Consider the following 27,758-nt stretch of genomic DNA (forward strand, 5'->3'; position numbering starts at 1 on the left):
GTCCTGTGTAAGCTGTAGTTACAAGAGCTGGGCCACAGCTATACTTTCATATTTAACCTTCCCAGAATTTGGAGATGCCTCATGTAGATGAAAAAGGCCAATTCAGGCTAATCTCAAATATCTGATGTTCCTCTGTGACAGTGTTACACTTGCTATTTTGCCCCATGTTCATCTCCTAGGTGAATCTTCCCATTCACACTCTACTACCCTGTTCCTCTCCTCAGGTAGCGCATGTGATAGCTGAGTTGTTTTGGATGGGAAGGATTGCTCGTGTCTCCTGAGTGTTCTTCCCACACTCTTTGCCCTCTTCTGGAGCTGTACACCCCAAAGTTTGAAAAAGGCTGTTTTTAAAATAGAAGTTTCTAAATAAGCACTCAGCAAGGCCTGCCAACCTTGTGGCATTTTATCTAAGGCGCTTAAAGCTGCTGGCTTCTAGTTAGAAAAGTAGAGAATTGTTTTGGTGTGTCGGTTGTCCCACTGGAAAGGAGTTTGCAATGTTGAAGATTATCACTGACATTTAATAAATATGCAGTGCAGATACTTAAGGTCAGTTAAAACTAAAACCTAAATCAGTAAAAACTTAAGGTCAGTAAAAACTAAAACTAAATGCTGCCTCTCATGCTTTCTTTAAACCTTGGTATGCTCAGAGTATTTGGCTTATTGGTGTCCTTATGCAATGTTTCGCTCTTCTTGATGTATTCTCACCAGGGTCTTCTGAAAATAGCTGTGTTGTTTATCCATCTTTTCAGCTGTATGTTGTGTGGGAAATGCCACTGGGGAAAAAAAAAGTGAATATTTCAGTGCAGCACCCTTGATTTTTAACAACTTCACTTACAGCATTTGGCCTGAGCATTTCCTCCCTTGTCCAAACATTTTTTCTCCTTTTGTTTTCTAACTTGGTGAAGACTTTTTGAACTACAGTTCTTATATTTATTTGTAAAGCAGGAGGCTGCATACATTTGCTGCTTCTCTCAAACTGTGTGTGTTGGATTTCTTCTTGTATCTGATCAAAATAGCTCCCTAATTGCATTCTTCATAGGGGCTCTTGTGCATCTTCAGAAGCACAGGGTACAAAGTTGAAGGTTTGGGGAGTGTTTTATTACTGTTCATCAGTAAGACTCTGCTTCCTGTTGGCAAGGATCCCTGTACATCTTCTGGAGGCTAATTCCTATCACCCCTTCCAATCCCTTTTTACAAATACTTCCTCCTTATCGTGCCCAGAAGTGAAAACAGAAAGTAGCAATTCTCCTCATGTCTGTTATTGTGGTGAGAATATTTGTTGTTGGTCTCTGACCATGGCAGTCCCCAGAGCTGCATTTCTGAAGTGATTCCTTTAGAGTCCTCTGGAATTTTCTTCTTTTTCTGATGTTTACACATCAGCTGAGGTATTTTGAGCACTCTCAGATCTCAGTTTTCTGGCTTTAAATCATCATTAAACAATGACTTGCTTTATAGCCTCAGGTTCTTAAAGACTTCAGCTTGTGGTAGGAACACAACCTGAGCTAGCAATCAGGAGGAAACTGGCTTTCTGAATCTGCAGGAATTTGGGTTGTTTGGGGGATTTTGTGTGTTTTGGTAGTGTGCAAGGAATTGCATTGTAAAGGGCTTTTGGGGAGGATATTTCATCCTTTAAGTTTCAAATATAATTTTTTATATTAAATAACTTCATCTTATAGATATATTTGTATCTATATCTGTGTGCATATATATGCAAACTAAGCAATTTACAGAGGATGCTTACACTGAGCTTTACGCAGCTCTGCTGCTCTGTTCTTGGCCTTGATATGTAGCAGCCACTGCTACAGCATTTCTGAACTCAAGATGCTAGTGGAGTGCTGGTTAGCTGTCCAAGCCTAGGAAAGGGGCTCAGTTGGTTTTAAGCACTTATTATGAAATAAAGCCTGGGTAGTCATGTCTGTGCTCCTACTAAATCATGTTCAATATGTGATTTCTCCCTTGTGAGGCCTTACTTTTGGAACACAGATGCTGCAGCATTTGCTCACGCAGTCAAAACTGTGTTGATATGAGATCAGATCATTATGACATTGTCTTTCCTGAGCAGACTGTGAAGCATCACATGTTGATAATAAAAGAAAACAACCCTCTTTTCCCTCCCCATACACTGGTTAAAGGACAGTGTAAAGATTTCTTGAGTTTCAGTTCAACCTGTAATTTGCTTTTGGAGGTGGTTGTTTTGGAGTTGGAAGCTGTTGCTGAGAGCAGTGGGTGGCTACTGCATCATGATGTTAATTATTGCTCTGTTTCTGAGGTGATGCTTTCCTGGGAGGGAGTAGCATCGAGAGGGAAGCTTAGAATAATTATATTTGTCCCCTTGAAAATTAGCTAACAAGCTACTATTTACTGTTTTGATACATGTAGGTACTATAATACATTAGTTGACTGTTATGAACAAGGAATTTAGCACTGGTATGGAGTAAGAAAAGGCTACAAACTGTTGTATAAGGATGGAAAATAACATTGAACAAGGCTTTTTTCCTCTTGAGAATTAACTTATTGGGGGTTATCCATGCTACAGATAGGGAATTATTTTATCTAGTGTTTATAACACTGTATCTCTAGCAAGAGCTTTCATTTTTCACTACAATAGAATTTATCACTTTATTTTTCAGTTTAGTCAGCTGGTATCCAGTGATTTGAAAGTACTTGGAAGGAGCTCTTACACGCTCTGCAGCGATGGCCAGTTACTCATTCGACAAGTCCTCCACCCAGAGACATCTAAGAAGGTATGAGATCAGAACATACAGACAAGGACAATGCTGTGTTTTAATGACATCAAAGAAAATAGTTTATGTGCATTTGAGATGAACAGCACAATTCAACCTTGGGAATATTTAAGATGATCCCTTCCCTGTACCAACCCTGAGTAGCAGCGTAATTCTTCACACTTGTTCTTGGAAGTCATTTCAGTACATGAGACTCTTAGATGGCCATAATGAAGAAGAAAATTAGGAAAGACAAGATAGAAGCAGGAATAATACAAGTACTTGGAATTTTGTGTCTCCAGAAATGGAAGCAAAGGCACAGGTCTAACCTTGGCAAAGGTGATGGAGAACTGTTGCTTTGTTTAGACTTGAGTTAAACCACAGGTTCTGTGTGGAGCCATAGATTTCTACCAAGATTTGAAATTGGGAGGAGCTATGTGCCAATGTCCTGTAGAGGTCAAACACACAGGCAGTGTGACTTGCCCTGGAGAATGACAGTGGTTCCCCATCCATATGTATTCAGCAACCATATGAAGCAGCAGTTTCCACTCCCGAGTTCCTGCAAGGGCTTAGAGCAGACTGTCTTGTGCAGGGAGAAGAATCTTGCCTTTGTGCAGGGTGGTGGCTCCTGAGTTAGCCTGCTTGGCAGGGTCTGCAGGAACCCCACAGGAATGGGAGCTGCTGACATGCGAGGAGTTGACTGATCAGTTGTATTTTTTTTATCTCTATATAAGGGTATTGGCTCATGCCGAGTTTCTACAAATATTCATCTGGCATTTGTGTTATATTAAAACATAATGCTGTAACTTTATGAAACATGCATATTTATGTAGGGACGAAGCAAGTAAGGAAACAAGAATGATATTTAACGTTCAGACGTGATAATTTTTTGGGGGGGTGGGGTAATTCTGTGTACTTCCCTCTTGACACAAATGGACTAAAACAAACACTATAACATTGTGGAAGAAATAATTGTCCTTACCAAGTCAAGGAATGGATCTGATCACATGTTGAGTCTCTTAATACTGCATTTCTGTCTCTTCTTTCTTTTTTTCTCCTTCAATACTTTTTCATTTGCAAACGTGTATTTTCTCCCTGCACATCAAATGTTAACAACCCTCAGACCTTAGCTCTTGTTATTCCTGCCATTCTAAGAAGCAGTACCTTGTGACTTCCTTAAGTTTCTTAATTTCTTAAATACAAAGGTGCATGCTAATTGGCTAGACTGGTCAGATATTTCTATAGTAAAACAGTTGGAGTGTGTAAGAAAGTAGTGAATTAGACCAGAATTATTTGCTTAATTCCTTGAAAAGGTAAGCTAATGTCTGAGTGACGGACTGATTAAATGTTTAATAATGTTATATAATTTAAGTTCTTATCCTCTACACAGCAGTACCGAATACATGTCTTGAAGTTGCTGGGAACTGTAGCAATATTTGTTTAAACTTCCTTACCATGTTGTAGCCACAAAAGAGAAAATACATTATCCTGAGTGGTGGTATTTATAAAACAGCAAAACCTACATCTTTTTTTCTTCCCATTCTTCCCCAGCTATATCCAGCTGTTTTGCCCAGGTCTGCCTTTCAGAAGCCGTGAGGTCTAATTCTGTAAAGCTGCGGAACTCGAACTGTGTTACAAAAGAACTGGTCTATCATAGACAAGCTGATGATATGCAACAATGCAATTTTTGAGACTGCCTCATTCAGTCCAAAAATATTAGTGGGAATTTAAAGGAATGATGTGCACAAAACAAACTTTTTGCCTTCCTTGTAGAACTTTCTGCTGTCAGACTGCTTCTATTCCTTTTACGATCTGCGCAAAGAATTTCACGCTTGCTACCCTAGTTCAGCCGCCGTGAAAGATCAGACTATCAAGACCATGGCAGAATGTATCCTTTTGCTGCAGCTTTTACACCAGAATCGGTTATGCTTTCTTAGATTTTATCTCTGTGATTGTTACAGGTTTTATTCTTCTAAAGTTAATAAATGGGTTTTAAGAACTCACAGGTAAAATGGAAGGAATATTTGATTCACTTTGTGTGCCCCAAACCCTACAAGTAAATTTTAGAATTGTTCTTGCCCAGCTGAATGTAGTTAAAGCTCAGTTATGTTTGAAGTGATAGGAACTTATTCAGCTTTTTTTTAACTGTTGGCACTGCTGTAAGCTATCAATAGTTTTCAGACTGTTGACCATTAAAGTGAATATTAACCAATTTATGAGCAGAGTAACAAATGTCTAATGATTGTGTGTCCCTACTAAGACCAGTAAATTTGATTACCAGTTCTGTGTTAGTATCAGGAAAGCCTTATGACTTGTTTACAAATGGTTGTGCAAGTCTGTTATTTTCTGTAATCACCTGTTTAGATCTAGGCTTAGGGACAGATGAAGCAGAGGAGGACTTTGGCGTGTGGCAAGTGAAAACCATGGTGGCTATCATTTTCAGCATGCTCTCTGAAAGTTGTAGTAAGTAAATTATTTATACAGAATGCTGAAATCTTTCTTTTCTTTAAGAATTGGCAGTGCTACTCTCATTCTTCAGTAATCTGACCCTGGTTATATTTAAACTTCCTGTTTTGTTGCAGATCACGTATTTACTGAGCCTGAAACTGTGAAATACAAGTATGAAACAGGTCCTTGGTAAGTGCCCTTGTCACGGTTGTTTACAACCAAAAATGGGCTTTGTTTACAGCAAGGAAAGCTTACGAATGTTTCTCCAGGGTCCCTATGAAAGTAGTTTGGTTCCGAGAGCAGCAACAGTGTATATTCAGTAGTTCAATGTAGACAGACTCTAGCTGGTGTGTTGAATGCTGTACGTCAGTCTGTCTCTTTGAAGTCACTGCAAGTTAAATGCTCTTTGTTCTCTAGCTTCTGTTTTGCATGGCAGCGAGGCTGACTTATCTTACCCAGTGGTGAAGAAATATTTGTGAACTTTCCCTAAGTCAACAGGGGTACTGCCTGGTGCACTCTGTCTGCTGCTGAACTGCGTGTTGCTTCTGAAGAGTAGTCGAATGTGCTGTATTGCATATTGGCTTTAGGGAGAGAAGAATGAGAATTGGATTTTGTTTTCAAATGCATCGCAGTAACTGGAGAATGAAGCATAATACTAATTTTTAGGACTGCCTTGTAGTCATCGGTGTTGGATCTTTCTAATAAAATGAATCCAATTCCTTATTCATTTGAGACAGTTTTACTATTTTTAAGGAATTGCAATGTGGTGACACGATGGCGCATCTTAGGTGTCGTGTATATAAAAGGATCATCCCAATTATTTTTCCTTTATTTAAATGAGTGTCTCAACAGCAAATATACTCCTGATTTACAAGTTTAGTTGCAAACTGAAATTTGTAAGATAATGAAATTAGTTGCAAACTGAAATGTGGTAAGAATGAAAAATGTAGATTACCGCTTTCTTTGACTTTTTTTTTCTTTTTCTGTGCAGTAGTAAATCTGAAACTGTGGACAGTGAGACAGTAATACGTGCCAGGGGTTTGCCGTGGCAGTCTTCAGACCAAGATATTGCTCGATTTTTCAAAGGACTCAACATTGCCAAGTAAGATAATAAGAATTTGTCTTTAATAGCAAGTTCTTTTAATATTTGTTTTGCACGCATCCCCCACACCCCCACTAGATTACGTGCTTCTAAAGTGTTTCCCCACCTGGGCCCCTTCCCAGCGTGTGGTCATGATAACTGAATAGGGTTTACCAGCCTTAGGTGTGCAGGAAAGAGTTTTGAAGTGTGTGAAAAAGAAAAGAGACTTAACCAGTTGAAAGCCGTCGTATGTTCATTTATTGCTACTATCTAAAGAAGTAAAATCCTATTGCATTAATCAAGGCAGAGTCCTATAGAAGATTTAATTTTGTGCCAACTCCTCAGTATTCTGCTATACCTCCTAAACAGGCCAGACCCAGAAATCTCCAAGTGCTGTTTGGGAGAAATTTTCTTGACTGACATGTGTACCCCTCTGTGCGTGTGTGTATACATAGAGTGAGTGAATTTAATTTATCATACCTGTTGCTTAATATATATTTCCAGATTCTCAACACTGAGAAAATATATTTTTTTATTTTTTTTTTAATTTAAAGGTATGGAGAAATTAAAATTTGCATCTCTGAGATGATAGGAAGGGCTTCCAAACTTACATCTGCGTGGAAGTTAAAGTGGTGAACAGCGAGAGATCCAAGATCTAGCTGAAGCAGATTCTGCAGTGTAATTGTGTTTATTTTTGTTGGCTTTATCTTCCAGAGGTGGTGTGGCTCTTTGTCTGAATGCTCAAGGAAGAAGGAATGGGGAGGCACTAGTTCGGTTTGTCAGTTCTGAACAGAGAGATCTTGCGCTGGAAAGACATAAGCATCACATGGGTAGCAGATATATTGAGGTAAAAAAAAATGACTTGAAACAAATATTGGGAGAGTGACCTGAATATTTTAGACTGCACTTTTAAGTGAGAACAAGCTGCACTTCATTTTCACTTTAAGTACCAAAATACAATTCACTCGCATCTGGAAGAGTACATGTATTTTAGAGTTATATTTTGTAATTTTCATGTGTGATTTTTTTGTTTGTTTTATTTTCTTTTTAAGGTTTACAAAGCAACTGGGGAAGAATTCTTAAAAATTGCTGGAGGTAAGTGATGCTGGAGTTCAGTTTGATTTACCTAAGTTCATAGGATTTTGTGGGGGTTGGGTTTTTTTGTTTTTTCTTGTCTGAGGATACAAATGAATAATGAAGTAGCTTTTCCTCTTTTGCCTCCCAAGACTACTTGATGCTGTCAAGTTCTGGTTTCACATGGTTGAATTTGAGCTGTGAGCATTTGAGCTGCAATATACACAGACAGGTCTTACTGCTTGGGAGAAAGCTGAGCTTTTGCAGTGGAAGCGTCTGTGTACATTGTATAAGCACGCATCTCATCTTTGTTCCCATCTCATTAAAATAGGAAACAGTTGCAGAGTAGGGGGTTTTCACTTCAAAATAGATTACCGGGAGTTAGTAGGATCTCAGGTCACCTGTGGGTTTGTTACTAGCTACTTACGTCCTGTATTGCTCCTTAATGCTTTGCCCCTCCTGTACCCTGTGGGATTGACTGACCATGTGTTGCTGTTCTTCCACCAGGCACCTCCAATGAAGTGGCCCAGTTCTTATCTAAGGAGAATCAAGTTATCATCCGGATGAGAGGCCTTCCGTTCACTGCTACTCAGGAGGACGTCTTGGGATTCCTGGGGCCAGAGTGCCCAGTGACAGGAGGGAAAGATGGACTTCTCTTTGTCAAGTATCCCGATGGCAGGCCCACAGGAGATGCGTTTGTGTTATTTTCCTGTGAAGAATATGCACAGAATGCACTTAAAAAACACAAAGAAATACTTGGGAAACGTTACATTGAGCTCTTCAGGAGCACAGCAGCAGAAGTCCAACAGGTTGTAACTATTGGCTGTGAGACTCAAAACATTTCTTCTAACACCTGCATGTTGTAGATGACTGTGAAAGTCTATTAATATTGAAGATGTCAAGTTCTAGAAGGGGTAGTATGTGCTTCCTGATTGGCACGGAAAATGCAGCAGTGGGGTTTGTGTGTGGTTGTTTGGTTTTTTTCTTTACTGCCAACTGTTTGTTTGTTGTATTTTTCACCATCCCTTAGATTGTAAAGTAAAAGACAGAATATGTCTGATTTTTGGTGAAAGGAAGTGAAATATTTGTTTTCTTAAGGTAATATATTTCACTTTTTTTCTCCTATTCTTCACCAGTTCCTATAATCCTGATCTTAAACTGGTAAAACCATTTTATTTTGACACCACCAGCTCAAACCTGTGGAAAGAGCCACATATTGCAATTCTTTCCTGTCACAGAATATTTCTAGACTGATAATGCCAATGGGAACCATTATGAGAAAACCACTCTGTCACAGTGACCAAGTCTTTGCTCTCATTTTTGTTAAGGAGACCTGGCTAAAACTTTTGTAACTTCGTTACGTCATCACTTCTTGCTCTACAACAGCTCTCTAAGTTGACACCCTACTTTTTTTGCCGCTTAAACAAGAGATTATTGGGGGTTTTTAAGGGAATTGCAGGCTCTTTGTTTGAGTAATTACAGAAGGTAAAGCCAGCTCTCATCTACTTAGCATTAAGACTAAGTAATTGTGATATTCTGTACACAACTTGGGGAGAAGATTTCTGACCTGAAAGGCGCTGCAAGTAGATTCTTGAAAAAAGGCTTCTGTGGAGACAAACTCCCTTAGGCTGAATCATTATTGACAAAACTAAAGTTTTGTAACCTCTTTTTTTGGTACCTGTTTCAGTGGAATGTGTTTATTTCTGTTTGTCCTGGTTTCGACTTTATGAAGGAATTAGAGTTGATGTTTTTACATATGAATTATTTCAGGTCTCAGTTCTTTTAAAAAGACTGTATTTAATTTACCCTAATTTAAGAGAGAACTTTATGTGCTTTATTAGCACAAATGGGATTTTCAAATGTTTCTTTTGGATATTCTAAAATTAACTGTAATGTGCTTTTTAACTTTAATGAGATTAGAGAAGTCTGTTATTAGTGTCTACCTAAGTCTTCCTCTCTCCCATTCTGGGTTTGAAACTTTCAAATGTGGAGCCGGAAACTATCCACAAAAATTTAAGAAGGTTGTGGGTTTTTTTTCTCTCTAGTGTTGGAAGTGGGTTTATTTAAATCTATGAAAGTATTGTGAGAATTGTTTGATGTGTAAATCTCTATCGGTGTGCTTTTTTTTCCGACAGGTGCTTAATCGCTATATGTCAACACCTCTTATTCCCACGCTCCCAACTCCCATCATTCCTGTCATCCCCCCACCATACACCATTGCCACAGGCAGCATCCGTGACTGCGTGCGGCTCAGAGGCCTGCCTTACACTGCTGGCATTGATGACATCCTGGAATTTATGGGAGACGCCACCGCTGATATCAAGCCCCACGGAGTTCATATGGTCCTTAATCAACAGGTAACACAGAATCACGGCGGCTTGTCTGGGAGCGCTGCCTTTCCAGTTATTGAACAGGGTTAGAAGTCAGGGTAGCTTGACTGTTCTTCACATCTTCTATAAACTGGAGACAGTGTTATGTTCTGCTTGCCTGTCATTTTGTTACTTCTTTCTCCTCATTTCTCCTCCCCTTTTACATACACACGTGCTTTTCTATAGATGTATGTATAGGGCTGGGGAGGATGAAGCTTGTTCTTTTAATGATGGCTTTGTCTTAGAAGCTGTCTTAAATAGTCCCTTGTGTCTCAGTCAAGTGCTGGAAATACTCAAGACATCTCTGTCTCATGTTAGATGGTATAGCTGCTCTGTCAGCTTCAGCAGTGGTTTTCTGCTCAGTGGTAGCTGTGTTGAGTGGTATTTTTTGAGAAAATTAGGTTTTCCTGACTTCTAACTTGATTAGAAACTTCTCAGGCTCTAAAGAAAGTTGATAACTAAAAATTGTGTTCTGGGTATATTTTAATGACATAATCATAGGGACTTTTTTTTCTTGTTGTCTTGTGTTAAAACCAAATTCTATTAGCCATAAAAATATTGAGGTATTAAAGAGCACAAATGAAAGAGATCTACTATATTTATTCTTTTTTATTAAGAGACTTCAATATTTTATTCATACAGCAATGTCTGTCTGTCAGGTTGCAGAAAAACAGACCTGGACATCAATTTCTAATGTAGCTATGGACTTTAAAGCATACCTTGAGCTTTACACTCTTGTATTATTACCTAAAAAGTAGTTACAGGGAAGGTAAAGCCAGACTCCTCCTATACTCTTCACAGCAAAAGAGTAAGAGACAATGTTAAACTGCATCAAGGAAAATTCCATTTGGGTGAAAAGGAAAAACAAAATCACAAGGAGAGATTAGTTAAGCACCCAAACGGGTTTCCAGGGATGCTGTGGAACCTCCAGCCTTGCAGATGCTCAGAATTCAAGTAGAGAAGGCCATGAGTGACCTGATACAAGTGGAAAGCTAGCCCTGCTTTGAACAGCATTTGAATTTAGAGGCCTCCAAACTTTGTTTCCATGCTGATTTATTCGCTGTTTCTTTCTGCAGAAGATGGAAGCGGTGTTGTGTTAGCTGGGCGCTGGTTACATGATGCTTGTCTTTCTGCTCCTAAAAATATTTGTTGAGTTATTATCATTGGTGCCAGATGAGGAAGAACAATACAGAGTTTCAGTAGACATTTGTTCTTGGCACCTTCTGTATTTCTTGTTCTCTGGATGTCTTAATAACAGATTGACTTGATTATTTGCCCCCTGCTAGGGACGACCGTCGGGTGATGCTTTTATCCAAATGAAATCTGCTGACAAAGCCTTTATGGTGGCTCAAAAATGTCACAAAAAAATGATGAAGGACCGTTATGTGGAAGTATTCCAGTGTTCGGGAGAGGAGATGAACTTTGTTTTAATGGGTGGCACTTTAAATCGTAGTGGCTTATCCCCACCGCCATGTAAGTTACCATGTAAGTCTCCAATTCTTCTGCTCTCTGCTGCTAAAGGCTGATATGTGGTAGGTGCTAAAGCTTTGTGGCCTTTCACCTTTGACTTGGGTTTTGCCATGATCAATAATCATCCATCTGTATACATGCTGAGATTGGAATTGTTCCCTTTGGGCAATAATGGGACTGATCAGAGGCGTTTTTATTGTGTTTTCGGTGGTGAGTAGAGGGCAGCAAAGGCCTTGCCAGTGAAATTGTGCACACTTTGCTTTTTATGGGTGTACTGTTCTTCTGAGCTCTGCAGTAGTCTTGCCTGTAGGAAAACCTACTTGGAAATAGAGGGAGTTTTGAAAGGAGGAGGAATTCTATATTCTAGCTGCCAATGAGTGCTCTTGCTGTCTTGCCTTAGAGCATTGAGAGAAGGTACTCTATGGGCTTATTTTTGAAGGAAAACACTAGGATGATATGCTAACAGACCATGGAGTGGTGACGCTGGATGGATTTTTTTATTTTATTTAAGATTGCAGTGAACCTTATTGTGGAACTGTAATGGAACTTTACTGTACCATTCTAATTAGTCTCACTATCAGATCACAAAGCAGATACAAATGTGTATTTGTGAAATAGTAAAAAGCTGCCAAATATAGTATATAAAAACAACTTGCACACCAAGCCAAGCTTAATGTTCCTATAAAAATCAAGTATTTGTTCATCAAAATGTATCAGACTAGTGGGATATTCTTTTTTCCTTTTGCAATATCCTAAAAAGACTTTTTGAAGTTGCAGGAGGTTTATACATGAAAACTCATGCCCATGTGTAGCTAATATTATGGTACTTTTTTCCCCACAGAGTACAACTTCTGTTAGGAAGAGCAGAGGGTGTGTTGGTGTGCACGCCTGCTTTCTCTATGCACATGGCTTTATGCTTTCTTTGAATAACTCGGGAGTTCCCTACTTTCCGTTTGCATAAGGACAAGGCTGCTCAGCTGTAGGAGTTGTGAACTCTTAGGAATTGCTCATTTTGAATGCCCCAGTTGCTGTTCATGGTGATGATGTAGCAGAGGTCTCCCAGGGAGAGGCTGGAGAGCAGCCTTTTCACAAGGATTTATTAATTGTGCCCAGATGGTGTTAATCGCATTGGGATGAATTATTCCGTTCCTGCAGCAGACATCTCCGTTTTGATTGGTTTTTGTTGCTGTGTCCTCATTTGTTTTTAGGTCTTTCTCCACCAGCCTACGCTGCTTTCCAAACAGCAGCTGTGATCCCTGCCGAAGCAGCGCTTTACCAGCCACCAGCCCTCTTGCCAACCACCAGGACTCCCCAGGCCTCTGCAGCTGCTCCTCCAACTGTTACCTACTACCCAGCTCAGGCTGCTCAGCTTTATATGAATTACACAGCTTACTATCCCAGGTAAGCCCTAGACTTGGCTGCTTCTCTTGGCATTTCATCTCAGTGGAGCAGGCAACTGTGGGGTCACCTGCAAACAGCTCTTAAGGTTGTACTTCTGGTGTAGATAGTCCTGGGAACTTGATGTTGGTCAGCAGAGGCAGTAGCCATTTTAACTGGTTTTCTGTGGCCCTGTAATGACGTTTGACTTTCCTGTAGATTCTATTTGAATCTCTTGATAGTGTTGATGTAATATTTAACATTGGATTTGGCACTGGAGCAATGTCATCAAGGCGGCTCTATTTCTTGGCCAAACAAGAAGCTGTGTCAATACATGCCTCTATCATCATCCCTTAGTTTGTTCTTGTACTTAACGATACTGTTTCCATACTGAAAGACTCATCATAGGTGTGTACTAGTTTTGATTTCTTGTATCAGCGAGATCAAAGAACACTTCACATGTAAGCAAAGTAGATCTCTGCCTTTTCCCTTCCCACAGATGGTATCAGCCTGGCTCACTGAAGCCTGGTGCTTGGGTCCATAGAGAAAGAGCTTGTTCACTTGTACTTTCTAGGCTTGTGACACTTACTAGCCTGAGTATCTGGTAAATTGCTAGACACGCCCTGACCAGAAATCCTGTTTTACTCACTGTTTTATGGCTCGGAAGTACCAAATTTGGGACTTTGCCTGCTTTTCATAAAATGATCCCACGAATTTCCTTTTGTTTTTCTGGTTTTATTAACAGTCTTAGAACAAGTCATCTGTCGCTATTTTTTTTTTTTTTTTTCTCCTTCTCCCCTGGAAAATAACAAGTTCCACTCTTCATGTCTTCAGCTATAAATGTTAGCTATTTTCCTTTCCCTTCCTTCTCTTAAAATAAGTTATCAAATGCTGAAATGAAGAAAGTCCACAAAGCAGTTCACATCTGGGCTTGCTTGTTTTTCTGTGTTTTTTGGGCTTATTGTCAGATTTAAATTTTTTGTTTCATCTTTGTCTTATTCCAAGTACTAAAGCTGGTTATTGGTTTTCATAATAATTTTGTCCCTCTTTCTCTTTCAGTCCTCCAGTATCCCCTACCACGGTAGGGTATATTGCAGCTCCTCCAGGAGCTGTAGCCGCTGCTGCCACTGCCACCCACACTCCGATTCTGCCCCAGCCTGGAGCATTAGTCCGTATGCAGGGCTTGCCATATAACACAGGAATGAAGGAGATACTCAGTTTCTTCCAGGGGTACCAGGTTAGTATGCAGCCCTTCTTCTTGATATTGTATTTGGATCTCCAAGTAGTGATCAGTGGAGATCAAACTGAGCAAGGGAGTGCTTTCTGGAAATTGCTGAACAAGTGAGCAAGTTGCACAGTCTATATCTAACTGGCAGACCGAAGTGTAACATACAGTTTGCCTGATTTCTTGTACGACAAACATATCCTAATCTGAAAGCAGTGATCTAGGTCTAGGGTTAGGTTTTGAGCTGAAAGACCGAGAGAGCGCAGAGCCCTGGTGTGACTGGGACGGTGAAGGGACTGCCAGAGGAAGGTGAGGGCTGTCAAGCTTTCCAGCCCTGACCACTTTTTGGTGGGAGCCCTAGGTAGCATCAGTGTTTGACCTCCAAGACTTAAAAGTCCACTGAGAGCAGATTTTGAGTACGAAAGGCTGTGATATAGGTGTGATGACTTGCTTGCAGAGGGGGAGACGCACACCTCTGTGAGATACTCTTTCAAGGACTATTTTGGTTACAGGCAGCAACAATTTCCATTAAAATTGCATAAAATAGCAACCTAAAAAAACCCCTGTTTTCCAAAGCATTTTATACTGATAGCAAATATTCCATGTGCTATAGGTAACTTCAGTCATGATGTACTGATTCAGTGCTCTATCAGTGAGCAAACACATAGAATCTTACCTTGTTGAGGAACACTAAAAAAAGAAAAAAGGCAGCATCTACAAACATTTTTTTTCTAGCAGCACTTACCTGAATTCATGGAATGGGTCTTTCCATGTCTTCTGCCTTTCATCTTGAAAGATCTTTTACCTATACCCATGTTTTGTCATAACGTTTGCTAAAAGGAAAGATAACTGAATATGGTGTATTCTGGTGAGTATTTAACTTCTGAGGATAACAGCACTTGCAAAAATACCAAATCTGCCCTTTTGGTACTACTCAGAAGCTCTGACTTAAAATCTTCTTGGCAGGTCTCACAGCACTATTCAAGTGGTATGTGTGAAAAGAAGATAAGTTTTGCATGTTTCTCCTTCAAAATTCTCTTAAGTTGCAGGACAGTGGTATTGCTAACAGGCAAGGTACAGGTGGGTTTTTTAAATGCATAGCAGCAGTTAATACAACATTTAGGCATGGTATGTTTTTTGGGGTTTTTTTGTTTGGTTTTTTTACTTTGTCCTTTAAGAATATTAATGAAATAAATAGACTTTAATTTGTAGAGCCAGATGTCTGCTAAGTAAATGAATGTAGACTGAGAACAGATGCTTAAATGTATACCTTCCAAGCTTTGAGTATTTGCAAGACAATATTCTACCTGTTGCAGCTTCTTTACAAATGTTATATTTATGTTTGAAATTAATTTTCCATACTTGGTTTAGCAGTGGAAAAAATTGAAGTTTAGCTTATAGAAAGTAAAAAGTGTGATGGATTTTGACAAATATTAAAAAGAAACTCAGCGTTGTATTTTAGGGCTTTTTCTTAAACAGCTGTTGTCAGAGTTGAAACCAAATTCAGTTGCTTATGGTTTTCCTGATTTCCGGTAGTAATCATTCATCTGTTGCTTAGCCATTGCTATTTTACTTTTTTTTATCATTTCAGCTGACTGGGGGATTTGGTGGGTGGATAGTGGACATGTTAAAACCTTAAGTGAGGAAGCCTATTTTCCGAATTGAAATTTGGCTAGAAATGTAAGTGCTCCATTGAAAAATGTGACCTGAACCTGTCTATGCATGGAGCAGATCAGTGACAATGTCTAGTAGCAGTGATGTCTTCCACTAAATCTTCGGTTTTGTGAATCTGGATTTGGGGTTTGGTGCTGAATTTGCCTTTTTCCTTGTTTCTGCATTTGAAGAGCAGTTCATGGTGTCTGTATTGCACAGTTAAATGTTTCAAATGAGTAGAAATTTTGCCACAAGGTGAAAACTGTGTTCTTCTGCTTGCAACCTCCTGTCATCATCGGTTACCGTTATTAAATTGGTCACCTCTTTGATTTCTTTAGAAGATGTTGTCCAAATGAGATCGGGTTCAATATCTTAGAAAGGAGCCAAGGAATTATTTTGAATTGTTCTTGGAATCCCACATGTGGTAATGCTAGTTTTATATTTGCTTATTCCTCTAGGGGAAAAAAGAGGTGATGACTTACTGTGCTGGGACAATATTATGTCTCTGGGGCAATAACTAATCTTTTTTTTTCTTTTTTCCTCCCATTTCTTCTCACATTATTTTTTTTTTCATTTTCTGATGCTGCCCAAGGATTTATTGCACGCTGCTCCTGCTCGTTTATAAAGTGAGCTCCTAATAATCTTCAGCGTTTTGGGCATGGTTTGAATTCTCTGTGTAACTAATTGATGTTGGTATTTAATGGGCTTCAATGTTGGTATACTGGGAACCAGATCGGAGATACTAAGATTGAAGGGTGATTTTTGTCTTTGTCTGAAAGGAACAGGTTTGAAGTTCTAGTTCTTGCTTTATTCTCTTCTGTTGTCTTCATGGGCTCTATATATTGCATGGATGCACACGTTGCTACTTAGGTGAAAGCACTTTTCATACCAGACCTGCCTCTTAAGGGATAGAGTTTGCTTATCATGGGCTTCAACAAGCTGGTCTCAACATCAGTACATGCTTCTAATAATGAATAATGTAAAAATCTGCAGATCAGCATTTTAATTTTCATTTTATCAACATTAGCCTCTTGTTCCGTGGTTCAGCGGCTTGATTTCTTGTCATTCTGCTTTCTTATTGTTGAAAATTTCTTCCAGCCAGCATGTGTTTAATGTATCTTGCATTAAACGTACTTGAAAAACCTGTGAAGAATTTTAATAAATCCTAGAGACGGTAATTTTCCCCATCACCTTTCTGTATAATATCGTAATGTACTATAATCTTCAAAAGAGCTAATTTTACTGTTCTTTGATTCAGTAAGAAATTAATGTTAAATTGCTTTTTAGTTGTACAGTAATGCAACAGATTCATTGACTTGACTCCAGTCGTCTACTGGATACATGCCTAAAGGATACTTAAAACCAACAACAACAGCAAATACCACAACAATAACCTCCCCCACCATACAATTCTGGTAGGACAGTAAGATGACAGTACTTGCTTTGGTGGGTGCTAAAACACTTATACATCGCATTTTATATCCTGTGGGGGAAAAGTTTGCGGGACAAGTGGTGCAAAAATAGTTATTACGTGCAGCAGACTTTTCATTGTTACTTAAGATCATCACTGTACATTTGTAGAAGCAGTGAGAGAAAAGTAAATAAAGGACGGGTGTAGCAGTTGAGTGATGGATTTACATGAAGTTGTTTGTGCGTATCAGAACAAAATTTTTCAATCAGAAGTATTTTTCTGTATTTACTGGCTAAATCCTATGTGAGTTTTACTCTTTAGCCACTAAATCAATGAGAAATATGTCTAGTTTTCAAATAATGACCTTTTTTTTTTTCCCCTTACGAGAGTGCAGATTCATTGCTGATGTGGGCAGAGTTGTTATTGTGACGAGAACTGGTAGGTTTGTGTACAAGTAGATGCAATTTAACTGTGCCCATAGTCTTAGCTGACCAAAAGGTAGCTCACAACTAGTGTCCTAGCTAGGATTCAGCATGCGTTTAGTAGCTGCCCAGTTTGTTGGAGGCTGGCCTGATTGTGAACTCCTATCTGCCCGAAAAAGACTGTGTGGATTAGTTCTTAGAAAGCAGACTTGCTGTTTAGGTAAGTCGTGTCTAAGTATAGAAGTCCTTTTCAGAACTAGTAAAAAAAGAAACTGGGAGAAGACTAAGATTTAGAGGCCGCAGTCATGCTCTGAGCTTTATTTAAAGCCTCTTGAATTTACTGAAAAAGGTTAGGATGGAAATGCAGGGATTTCTTTCTGTATGTCTTTTTATGTAAGAGAAGCTTAAATACTGTTCTTTAAACCTATACTGGGCTTTGGTGCCTTTTATCTGCAGCTAGAAGGAGCTTTCACAGTTTATTAATCCTCCAAGTCTTCAGAGACCCGGAATTCAAGGCTTGTTGTTGTGGGGGGAGGAAGGTGGCTTTTGCTTAAAACAGTAATAAGGAAGGGAAGTAGGTGGATGGCTAAATTCCAAGGATATTAACAACATTTCTCTCTTGTATCAGGACAGCGGGCTTCATTGTTACTGACTTTTTAGGGATTAGGGTTTTTTTTTTCTCTGAAACACATGCTTAAACAAAGAAGTATTCTCTATTTCCTATGAGTTCCTTTTGAAATCTGATTCTTTGTAGTCTGAGAGGGATACCTCATCACCTGTGTGCCACTTCTAGGCATAGCACCTTCTGAGTAGGGAAGGGAAACGAGATTTGGTAGAGGAAGAATTCCCACTTACTAGTATTTGAAATCATTTGCAATATAGGTATTGTTATATGCTCACCCATGTGCTCTTGGAATAGAGTATGCTGCTTGTTTTGCTTTATTTAGACTTTATCTTCTACCTGGAAATGTTGCCTGTGTGGGGAAAGCATCTGGGAGACAGGGACTAGTAAATTAGTGGTTACTGTTTCAGTCTGTTGCCTCCCATGCTTGAAACAAGAGACTAAGTGGCACCACCTTCAAGCTGTATTTTTGGGAACAGGCATTATGTATTTCACTACCGTTCCACAAAACATGCAGGTGGAATCTGTTCCACAAAGCATTTGGGTGGTTGCTGGTGTTTGTATCGGCACTCCTGAGGAACGATTCATCTGCTTCATTGGCAAAGCCAGTCTAGAGTATTTCTCCTCACTTTTGTGCCAAAGGCAGCAGTTACTTAGTCATCAAATCTGATTCTGCATTCCAGACTTACTGTATCTAGACTTTTTTCTGAACTCTGGAGCTGGATTTCTTCCCTTTAGGAATTGTTCTGTGATAAAGTTTATCAGTAGTTTAGACTGGAATTGCAGCTGCAATTCTGAAGTGAGCATTTTACTTATGCCATTTTCTTTTGCTTTCATTTCCCCTTGTTTTTTTCCTAGCTGGGACATGTCTAAATATACTTCCCATTTTTAATTTTCATTTTACCAATGGATTTTTTCTTTTCCCTAGATTGCTTTGTATAAGCTGTTTTCAGACTGATCTTTGAATGTTCACTGTAGGAACTGCAAAAATTCAATGGAAATCAATGTCTCTCCAGTTAGTGACCTTATTAAATCTGTGCACAATCTGTGAGGGCCTAAGAACCAGTCCCACGTTCCCCTCAAGGTAGCAGGTATTTCTGGAAGAAATAAAGCAGCCTGAAAACAAAAAAAACACACACAAACCCCCCCACTACATGAACAATGAGAGAGTAGTCTACCACCTCTATTAACCAGCCTGTCTCTTGATTCCTATAATCTAAAAAGCTTTGCAATGCAGTGAGCATGGCAAATAGTCTGTTTGGGAGATGCTACCATAGTGGAGGTAGTTAGTGAGAAATGGTCATCTCCTTTGGGAGAGAAGAGTTAGCGTTATTTAATAGACATCTGTCACTTATTATATAGTCTGTATGTTATTTGATGTTGCAATAAGTGTTATTTAATATACATAGGATTGTAATATCTCTGCCATTTCAAATGTTAACACCTAGAAAAGTATTTTACTTTATGCTTGTAAGGCAAGCTGCCGATTCTGTAAAGAAGCAACATGTCCTTCAGGAAACATCATTTTGCTGTTATTAACAGACGTGTCTTAAGCTATAAAGGCCCCACTGTCACAGGTGAGATAAAAAGAATGCAGGGACCAGGAAATACCATTCTTCACTGTTCAATGTAATCTCTGTTCCAATCAGCTGTGGTGTTTTTCCCCAGCATATAAACATATTCCTCCTGCTGTCTTGCAACCTGCCACAGAGCTAATTGTTGACCCCAGAATCTTATTTAGTAACCACCTGCAAAGGTTCTGTTGTGCCTCCTTCTCCTAGGTCAGGTTCTAAATGCAAACTTTGTCCCATGCCTAGTTTCTCTATTTAGTTTCTGTTTTTCTTGATCGTAGCTTCCATCTTTGATCACCGCAAGAAGTCAGTGTAGCACCAGAGTGTATGCAAGTATCCAATTTAATAGGATGAGGTGAAGGAAAACTTTTATGAAGCCATTAGCTTAAAAAGTAAGATTTGCTACTCTATCATTCCAGTGGCATTTTAATGCTGCTGTTGCGATATTGAGAGTAAGTGGAAGGCCCTGGCTGAGAAAGAATCACAGAGTGTTTTACCTTGGCAGAGAAGTCCAACCCCCCAAGAGCTGTGAGCTTGAAGGGAGGAGGGAACAGAGCAGCAGCTCTGAGGAACGAGGCTGTTTCGGTTCAGAAAAGCAAGGATGGTGGGAACAAGATGATGTGGCATAAGAGGAGGGTAGTGGAGGCACTCACAGTGAGGTCTACTTTTAGTTTTATCTGATTTAAATTTAAGGGGAACTACTGCAGTATTTGGTAACTTTTTACCAGTTACTTGTGTGTTAGGGGTAGGTGTTTGAAAATACAATGTGAAGTTTCATATTATATCAATATTATACTGTCTCAGTAACATTTATACAGGGAACAAACTGCTAGAATCTAACTCAGTGAACTTACAGCTGGTTATAGTAGGAAGTTAAATCACTAAGTGATCTAAACAGAAGTAGAATGTGGCCTCCTGCATGGCAGGTGAAGCTAGCAAAACTATTTCCCTTTAATAATTTTACTGGTTTATTCTTGGCTTTACATTGTTTGTCCTGTGTTGTTGGATGATTTTTGTTTTGTTCTTAACGGCTTTCTGAAGTACAAACGGAATCAGCAGTAGTTGTGATTATGTACTTCTCAGACAAGTTTGGGTAGTTGCCCTTTCATCCACAGGGAATAAGACTTCCTCCACTTTATTTCCTAGCTTGGTTTGCAGTACTACTTTTTAAAATCTTTAAGTTTGGAGCATTTACCATTGTACAACTTCTGTTTTAATTAACTGCACACTCTTACCAATCTTTCTTGCGATTAGCAGTTGCTTCTATTGCTAGGTCTTTTTTTGTTTGTTTTTTCTTCCTTTCTTTCTCTATTTCTTTCTTTGGTCCTAGGGCCAAGTTCTGACAACTTTGTCATTCCTGTGCAGGGTAGTTTTCACACTTTCTGTGTTTTCCACTTTGTTTATGTATTCTTAGTGTAACCTTTTAAAAATTGTCCCTCACAAGAGACTATAGATTTTTACCTGCTGTACATCTACTGATAATCTAAAGTATGTACTATCTTGAGACATTCCTTCCAAAGAGTAAGCTTACATTTTGTAGATTTGTTTCAAGGGCAGGTCTGGGAACTGATAAATCTAATATTTGCACGGTCTGGTTGCCCTGGCAGAGACTATCTAGAAAATACTTCTTATATTTGTCTTTTACTTAATGGCATGGGTCTAGATGTGAAGGTGGCTAGAATTCAGTAGTAAAATTTCTGGGAGGTTCTTTTCTTCTGCGTTCTCTGGGCTCTTGGTTATTGTTCTCTGTGGAAGGTGTATACTGTGATGGTTGGGTTTTTTCTTTTCGACTTCACTTTGGATGGACAGAATGCATCCTGTACACACAAATATAATGCCTTTTTCTCCCTAAGCTGGCAGGAGACGTTTTGTATCACAGAAAGGAAGGCAGCATAGTATATCTACATTGTGGGCATTTGGCAGTCCTCTAAAACATTACTGCAAAATGGCCATTTTGGGGGGAGACAGGGAACTTGTTGCCACTGAAATGAAATTCTATAACTTGTGTTATGCTAGACATTTTATCTTCTAGTTTACAGGAGCCACTGCCGTAGTCTTTGTAGCATGTGCAAGAATGCTCAGGCCCTTTCCAGGATGTTTCATTTGGAAAGATTATGAGATAGATAAAAAGCAGTGTTTCCTATTCTCTAAGATCTATTTTGTGTCTATAGATTTCATATTTGTACCAGGGCCTCTAATAGTATGCATGATTACTGTTCAAATTCAGGATCTCAAATATGTCTTAGATCTGATCTGATTTTTTGGTTTAGTTTATTGGTGTGACTATACTGGACAGTCACTATTTTTTATTTTAATATTCTTCTACTATAAATCTATCATGATGCAGTCAAGCTGTACAAGTTATTTATTTTTCCTATATGGAAATACACTAGTATAAATGCTATTTTATCTTCTAAGTGCATTCGTGCAAGGGCATTGATTTTCTTTGACTACACTGGTGTAGTCTATGTAATGCAAGTATATGTAGCTGAAGTGTGTATCACTTAAGCCTAGAGAAGCTGCAGTTTATTTCTATGACTGCATAAAAGATTTGAATGAGATCCGTACATTTCTGATCTCCCACCTCAGCAGGCATGCTGGAAGATGCTCGTCTGTCCCAGTGACAGTCATTACTGGAAGCATGATTCTGCCAGCTTAGGAGTTTTGTTTCCCGATGCTGCCGTCTCCTGAGTAGAAGAAAAAAAGCAGCACTTCATGGTCTGAACTGTTTATCTTCCTTGATAAGGAACAGTTCCAATACACAGTTTACAATATTCCTCACATGTATTTACTCTAAATCTATTTCTACAGCCAGTAATTCAGTTGATGTATTTTTTTATCTTGCATAAAAATACTATCTGTCAAATTCATTGTCTCCTGCCAGTTATTATAGCTGATGCTCTTAATTATGGTTGCAAATGATCGTCTGTGTGGCTTGCTGTACCAGAACTGTTCCTTCTCTTGCTGATTATCATATATCACACTTGTACTGTAGTATGCACCTGATGACTACAATGGCCTTATTCAGCTGAGCGATCAAGCAAGGAGTGTGTTACAAGCACCGAAAGAGTGGGTCTGTTTGTAACTCTTTGTAACTTCTGAAGAAGGTAAGATGTGACTGGCAGAAACTGGGTCTCCAGTGGCGAAAAAAAAAGAGTGCTTTGCTTGCGGCTTTTTCCCCTTCTCAGCTTGCGTTGGGGTCCTTGCTTTAATTTTTCTGCTTTTGTCCTATTAAAAAATCAGCTAACCTAAGGGAATAGGCCAATTGTGACCTGTAGTCAACGGGATAGCAGTGGTGGAGGTCATGTGATTGCAATTTTCCACTCAGATGGTGTGTTCAACTTCCAGCAGAGTTTATTAGTGCTTGTTTCCTGCATGAAGCTTTCAGTCTGATATTTTATTTTTAGCATAGCAGGAGAAGATTTTATTTTTTTCCTGATATGGCTACAAAGCACACACAAACGTATGTGCAGAAAAACCCCCAGACCTCTGGCTGGCTCTTTCCTGCATCATATGGCTGTCTAAAGATTAATCATTCTGTTTCTTGATCTCCCTAATGCAACATGAACTATTACAATACTTTTTTTATTTTTTTAGGAGAAGTTTCTTTGGTGATTTTCTAAGGCAACTATCTAAATTTGCTAATGGTAAATTGGTGCTAACTCGTAATTCCTAAAGAATTTTATGGTGACCTAGATGGAGTTTGTAGCATTCCAATACTGTTGTATTTGATTCAAAATGCTACCGTTTTTTTTCTCTTCTTTAAAAAAACACACAAAACTTTCAGTATAATAAATGACAATCAAATACTGTGCCTTGGTAGAATTATCTTCATAGATAAAGTGACCTTTACATCATCACCATCAACTCAGTTGTTAGATATGTTAGGGAGAACACAGACTAGAGGCTGCACAGTCTGGTGGTGTGTAGAACACCCATTATTACTCTGAGCATTTCCATGTTTAGGTGACCATGGACAATCTGTCTGGATCTCTTATTTTACCCAGATTAACTGGAAAACAAGATCAACAATAAGGTTCTACTACATATGAGATGGAAACAGTCTTTGTCTAGAAAATAATTCACTGAGTGGCCCAGCCTGAATTTGAAGCAGTCCAAAGTAGTATCAGACATGTACCAGTCTTTTTCAAACAAAACATTCAGAAAAAAAATTTGTATTGATGTGAATATGTATTTTTGAAACTATACATACATAAAGAAAATCTGGTTATAAATATTTATAAATAAGAATCTAAAACTAGTGTGTCTGAAACTGAAGGATTTTATTTAACTCATAATTATGTTGCTTGCAGAAGGTGCAGACTTGTCTGCTGACTTTCTATGCAACTCTTAGAATGTAGATTTCCAGATCCTTACATTGGTATTACACCAATGCTGCTATTTAAACTTTTTAAAGCTGTCCTCTCTGCTTAGAGTTCTGACTGTGCTCCAAGTATGTTTTCACCTGACCCTGAACTGCAGTATTAAACTTGCTTTCAGGACTGATGGTAAATGACTTAAACCCATGTGGATTAACAGCAAAGAGCTGGTTTAGAGCAGATGATCTTTTAGCTCAGATTTGCAGCTCAATTCAAACTGTGTACAGCTTTCTCTCTGAGCACAGTATTATCCTGAAATAAACCACGATTACTTCCAAACCTAAACTGGGATTCAGACATGATGTTTTCTGTTATCTTTGAATTTCTTTCCGCATGCTATTTCTTGACTAACTTTAGTTTTGTGAGAAGAAATTATATGAGGTTTGTACTAACTGTCTTACACTTTAGAAATGAAAATCATGTATATTGTTGCTTATATCTTAAGAATGCTTTTACTGCCTGCTAAGTGTTTGGATGAATGGCATGCACTTGCTTTGGTTTCGTATGTTTGAATGTAAAGCTGATGAGAAACTGATGCTGGTAATAACTCAGAAGTCTGCTATTTCTTGCAGCATCTCAGGCATGCACAAATTCTACAAAAAGTGAAAACCTTAAGTATTTTAACCTCTTATAAACTCCTGAGGACAGATGTGACATGAACTTAACTTGAACTGGGTTAATATCACTAAAACTGATTGGTTTTCCAGCACAGACTGTAGGTTTTGGTTGATGCTGATTTCTCCAGCCAACTAACCCTGTATGCTGAGCTTTTGGTCCTTCAATCTTTGGTTTTAAAACTTCACTGGGATCCATTTCCACCCAATAAATGGGGCTAGGAAGCGCTTCCAGCATGTTCTGAGAAATGGCTGGGGTACCATGGGGTAGACAGAGATGTCTGCTTTAAACTCGGCATTTTGGAACTGCCTTTTAAGAATTCATGAAGGCAAATGCAATCCAAAGTAAAACAACTCCAATGACTAAAAAATCTCATTTGCTATCCTGCCTTTTTTTTTTAGCCTTGTTAAAATTACAGTGAAGATTTCTTTAATTCAGTTGGACTGCCCCAAAATTTACTTTGTTTTAGCGAACAATCTTTCTTGCACTGTATACCTGTGTTAATTTCAGCTCATCCTCCCAGCACAGAAATCTCATATAGCTCTATTTAAAAAAAACAAACAACAACTTGGCATACGAGTATTCACATGCCTTATAGCCTTTGTCACTTGGCCGGTAGTCCACATAGTACAGGAATTATTTGTTGAATGACTGGACGTTCTTGCTCCATTTATAGCTTTTATTAACATCTAAGTCTTCCTTTTCATATCAGCCTTTAATCTGTACTTTCCAGCAAAATCTTTGCATGGAATTATGTCTACATGATCAGCAGAATAAGAGCTGCTGCTGTTTGCCAAGCTAAAAGCAGAATTCTTTAATCTTCAGTCCCTTCTCCTCTTTTCCGTTCTCACATCCATACTCTTCGCCACAGACAGGAGTGGAGTGAACCAGATGCACATAATTAAAAACTGCATTTCCAGGTGTGGTCTCTACTCTTAATAGGTTTTTTTCTTTCTTTCTTTTGTCATCTTTTACCATTACAGCTCCACGCAGATTCCATCCTCGTGCTTTACAACTTCAGTGGCCAGCCAAGTGGAGAGGCATTGGTGACTTTTCCAAGCCTGGATCTAGCTAAGAAAGCAGTGGCTGAGAAAAACGGACAGCTCCTGGGAAGCCGCTGTGTAGAACTGTACCTGGTCTAACTAAACACTGTTTGGGGGAACGGGGAAAGAACATCGCACTAAACACCGTGCCTTTTGCAAAATGAGAAGTCTTCCCTTGCTCCCTAGGCGGCAGCAAATGTGCCTTTTCAGCATAACATGTTGGAATGTAGAGCGGTACCTGTCCTGTATTTAATTTTGAAAAATGGCATATCCTATGCCAAAGATTACGTGAAACCAAAAATTATGCATTTAATTTACTTAATTTCTAATGTACTTGTTTAAAAATAAGCAGACCTGCTCCTCTCCTGGCATCTAGTTAGTTCTGAAGACAGTCTTAATAGCACTTCAGCTATTGCAGCCATGGGAGAAGCCTGTTCAGTAGCATTTGAAGTGGAAAGTGAAGCTTGAGTCGTTCAGATTCGTCTGTGTTTAGTCTTAAGAGTTTACACTTGACAAAGTGTCTGTTTTTTGTAGAGTTTAAGTGTCTTTAGAAAGGTCTTTTGGAATGCATAGCTTTCCCAGTTCAAAGCATTGATCATATTGATTTTTTTTGGTGTGTTTTGTTCTTGACTGGAAAATACCAAGATGGTAAACCCAAAATGCAATTGTGCTTTCTTCTGTTTTCATTATACATTGTTTTGCAAAAAGCCATATTTGTCTTTCTTACCAATGTATTGCTGCCAACCTGTAAAGCAAAAAAATAAAAACAACAGCAAAACCAGAAAAATCTTCCCTGTCCACCTATAATTCCTTGTCCCCAACTTCTAATCTCTACAGGACAAAAATGGCACATAAACCTGAGTACTAATAAGTTATATTTTTTTATTTAAGCATAATAGCTTTCAGATACTGTATTAAAGATTTTGCTCTAGTTTATGTGCATGCAATTTGTTTACATCTTTCAACTACTTTTATTTGTATATTATGAAACAAGATATGTTGAAATCTAAATCCTATAGTGCATGCTTTTTTCTTTTTCCTTATGTGTGTATATACATAAGCTAGAAGTACTTGTACGTCATGTAGCATGGGTTTAAAAAAAGACATCTGCTGTAGAAGCACTAAATGACTTTGTTTTTACTGTGCCTTACTTCAAAACCATTCCAAGTGCAATACCAGCAGAGCGCAATGTAATGAATCCTGTTGTGACATGTTCGTGGATGTCTGAATTGATTTTTTTGTTAGTGTACAATTTGAGTTGTACTTCAAAGAACTGAATTATGTATGCTTCTTTATATTACAACAAATAAAAGAGTTGCTTACGATGTGTGGCTTTTGAAAGTAACTGGTGCTTTGTCTTAATGCATTTTCATGGAGCATCCTTCTCTGGTAGAAAAATGAGTAAAAGGTTATTTTTTCTCTGAGGTTTAGGTAAGCATATGTACCTTGTGAGAGTGGTGTGATTTTTATTTTTATTTCTTTTCTTTTTTCTTCTTTTTGCATGTGCTGGCAGAAATTATATATGACATATTTCTCTTGTAGTGGAACACTTTGTAGGCAGTGTGATGTAACTGTTTACATGCTTAGTTTTATTCTATTGCCAGAGGAAGCAAAGTATTGAACTTGAAATTGTGTTCGTGGTTTGATTTAATTGACCTAAAGGGTCACTTGCTTTTCTGTACAACCCAAAACACTGTGTTTGCCACAATGGAGCCAGACATTATTTCTGATTGTGAGATGTTAAGATTATATATACATATAAAGGTAAAAAAAGAATAATGTTTGTTTCTCTCTTATCAGAAGCATCCCATGCCTGATGCCATTTCATTATTAAAACCTCTCAAAAGTGGATTTGTCACAATCGGGTGGGACTGGGAAGAAAGCATTTCATTCTGTTAAAGTGAGACTGTTTGAATTGTTAATCTTTTTCCAAGATTTGTCTGTGTGTAGTCATCCAAAACTCTTGCTTTTAAAGTAAGTTGAATACTGGAGAGGACTGCACCATCGTAATTCACATCCTCATTGTGCCTTTGAGGAGAATGTTTATCCTTTTCAGGAGATTCTCTCTCCTGAGCACTACAGTAGCTATGGCATGTGCTGCTCGTCTGTTCAGTGCACTGTACGTTCTGCCAGCAGTCCAGCCGGTCACCTGGCTAGGGCTTTGCATTCGGTTGGAACACCTGGTTTTTCTCTTAAGAGCCTGGCTGGAGCTTGTGTTTTGCTGGTAGCTAGAATTTCACACCTGCCTTTTCTTGTCTGTAGGCGCTCTGCTCCT

General features: G+C 38.7%; 1 protein-coding gene across 1 annotated transcript in view; it reads left to right on the forward strand.

Moving 5' to 3' along the window:
- LOC104277353 (epithelial splicing regulatory protein 2) overlaps positions 1-26,808 on the forward strand; it is a 43,392-nt gene extending 16,584 nt beyond the window's left edge. Inside the window, exons 4-17 of the mRNA XM_009873963.1 lie at positions 2,631-2,744; positions 4,497-4,611; positions 5,088-5,186; positions 5,306-5,360; positions 6,163-6,273; positions 6,967-7,099; positions 7,305-7,347; positions 7,834-8,135; positions 9,462-9,683; positions 10,982-11,168; positions 12,374-12,566; positions 13,602-13,779; positions 22,442-22,553; positions 25,424-26,808. Of these exons, the coding sequence (XP_009872265.1) occupies positions 2,631-2,744; positions 4,497-4,611; positions 5,088-5,186; positions 5,306-5,360; positions 6,163-6,273; positions 6,967-7,099; positions 7,305-7,347; positions 7,834-8,135; positions 9,462-9,683; positions 10,982-11,168; positions 12,374-12,566; positions 13,602-13,779; positions 22,442-22,531 (1,842 nt within the window). The 3' untranslated portion in view covers positions 22,532-22,553; positions 25,424-26,808. The remainder of the gene's footprint in view (positions 1-2,630; positions 2,745-4,496; positions 4,612-5,087; positions 5,187-5,305; positions 5,361-6,162; positions 6,274-6,966; positions 7,100-7,304; positions 7,348-7,833; positions 8,136-9,461; positions 9,684-10,981; positions 11,169-12,373; positions 12,567-13,601; positions 13,780-22,441; positions 22,554-25,423) is intronic.
- Positions 26,809-27,758: the final 950 nt, after the last annotated feature.

Source organism: Apaloderma vittatum, unplaced genomic scaffold, assembly GCF_000703405.1.
Source record: "Apaloderma vittatum isolate BGI_N311 unplaced genomic scaffold, ASM70340v1 scaffold20027, whole genome shotgun sequence".
Lineage (NCBI taxonomy): Eukaryota > Metazoa > Chordata > Aves > Trogoniformes > Trogonidae > Apaloderma > Apaloderma vittatum.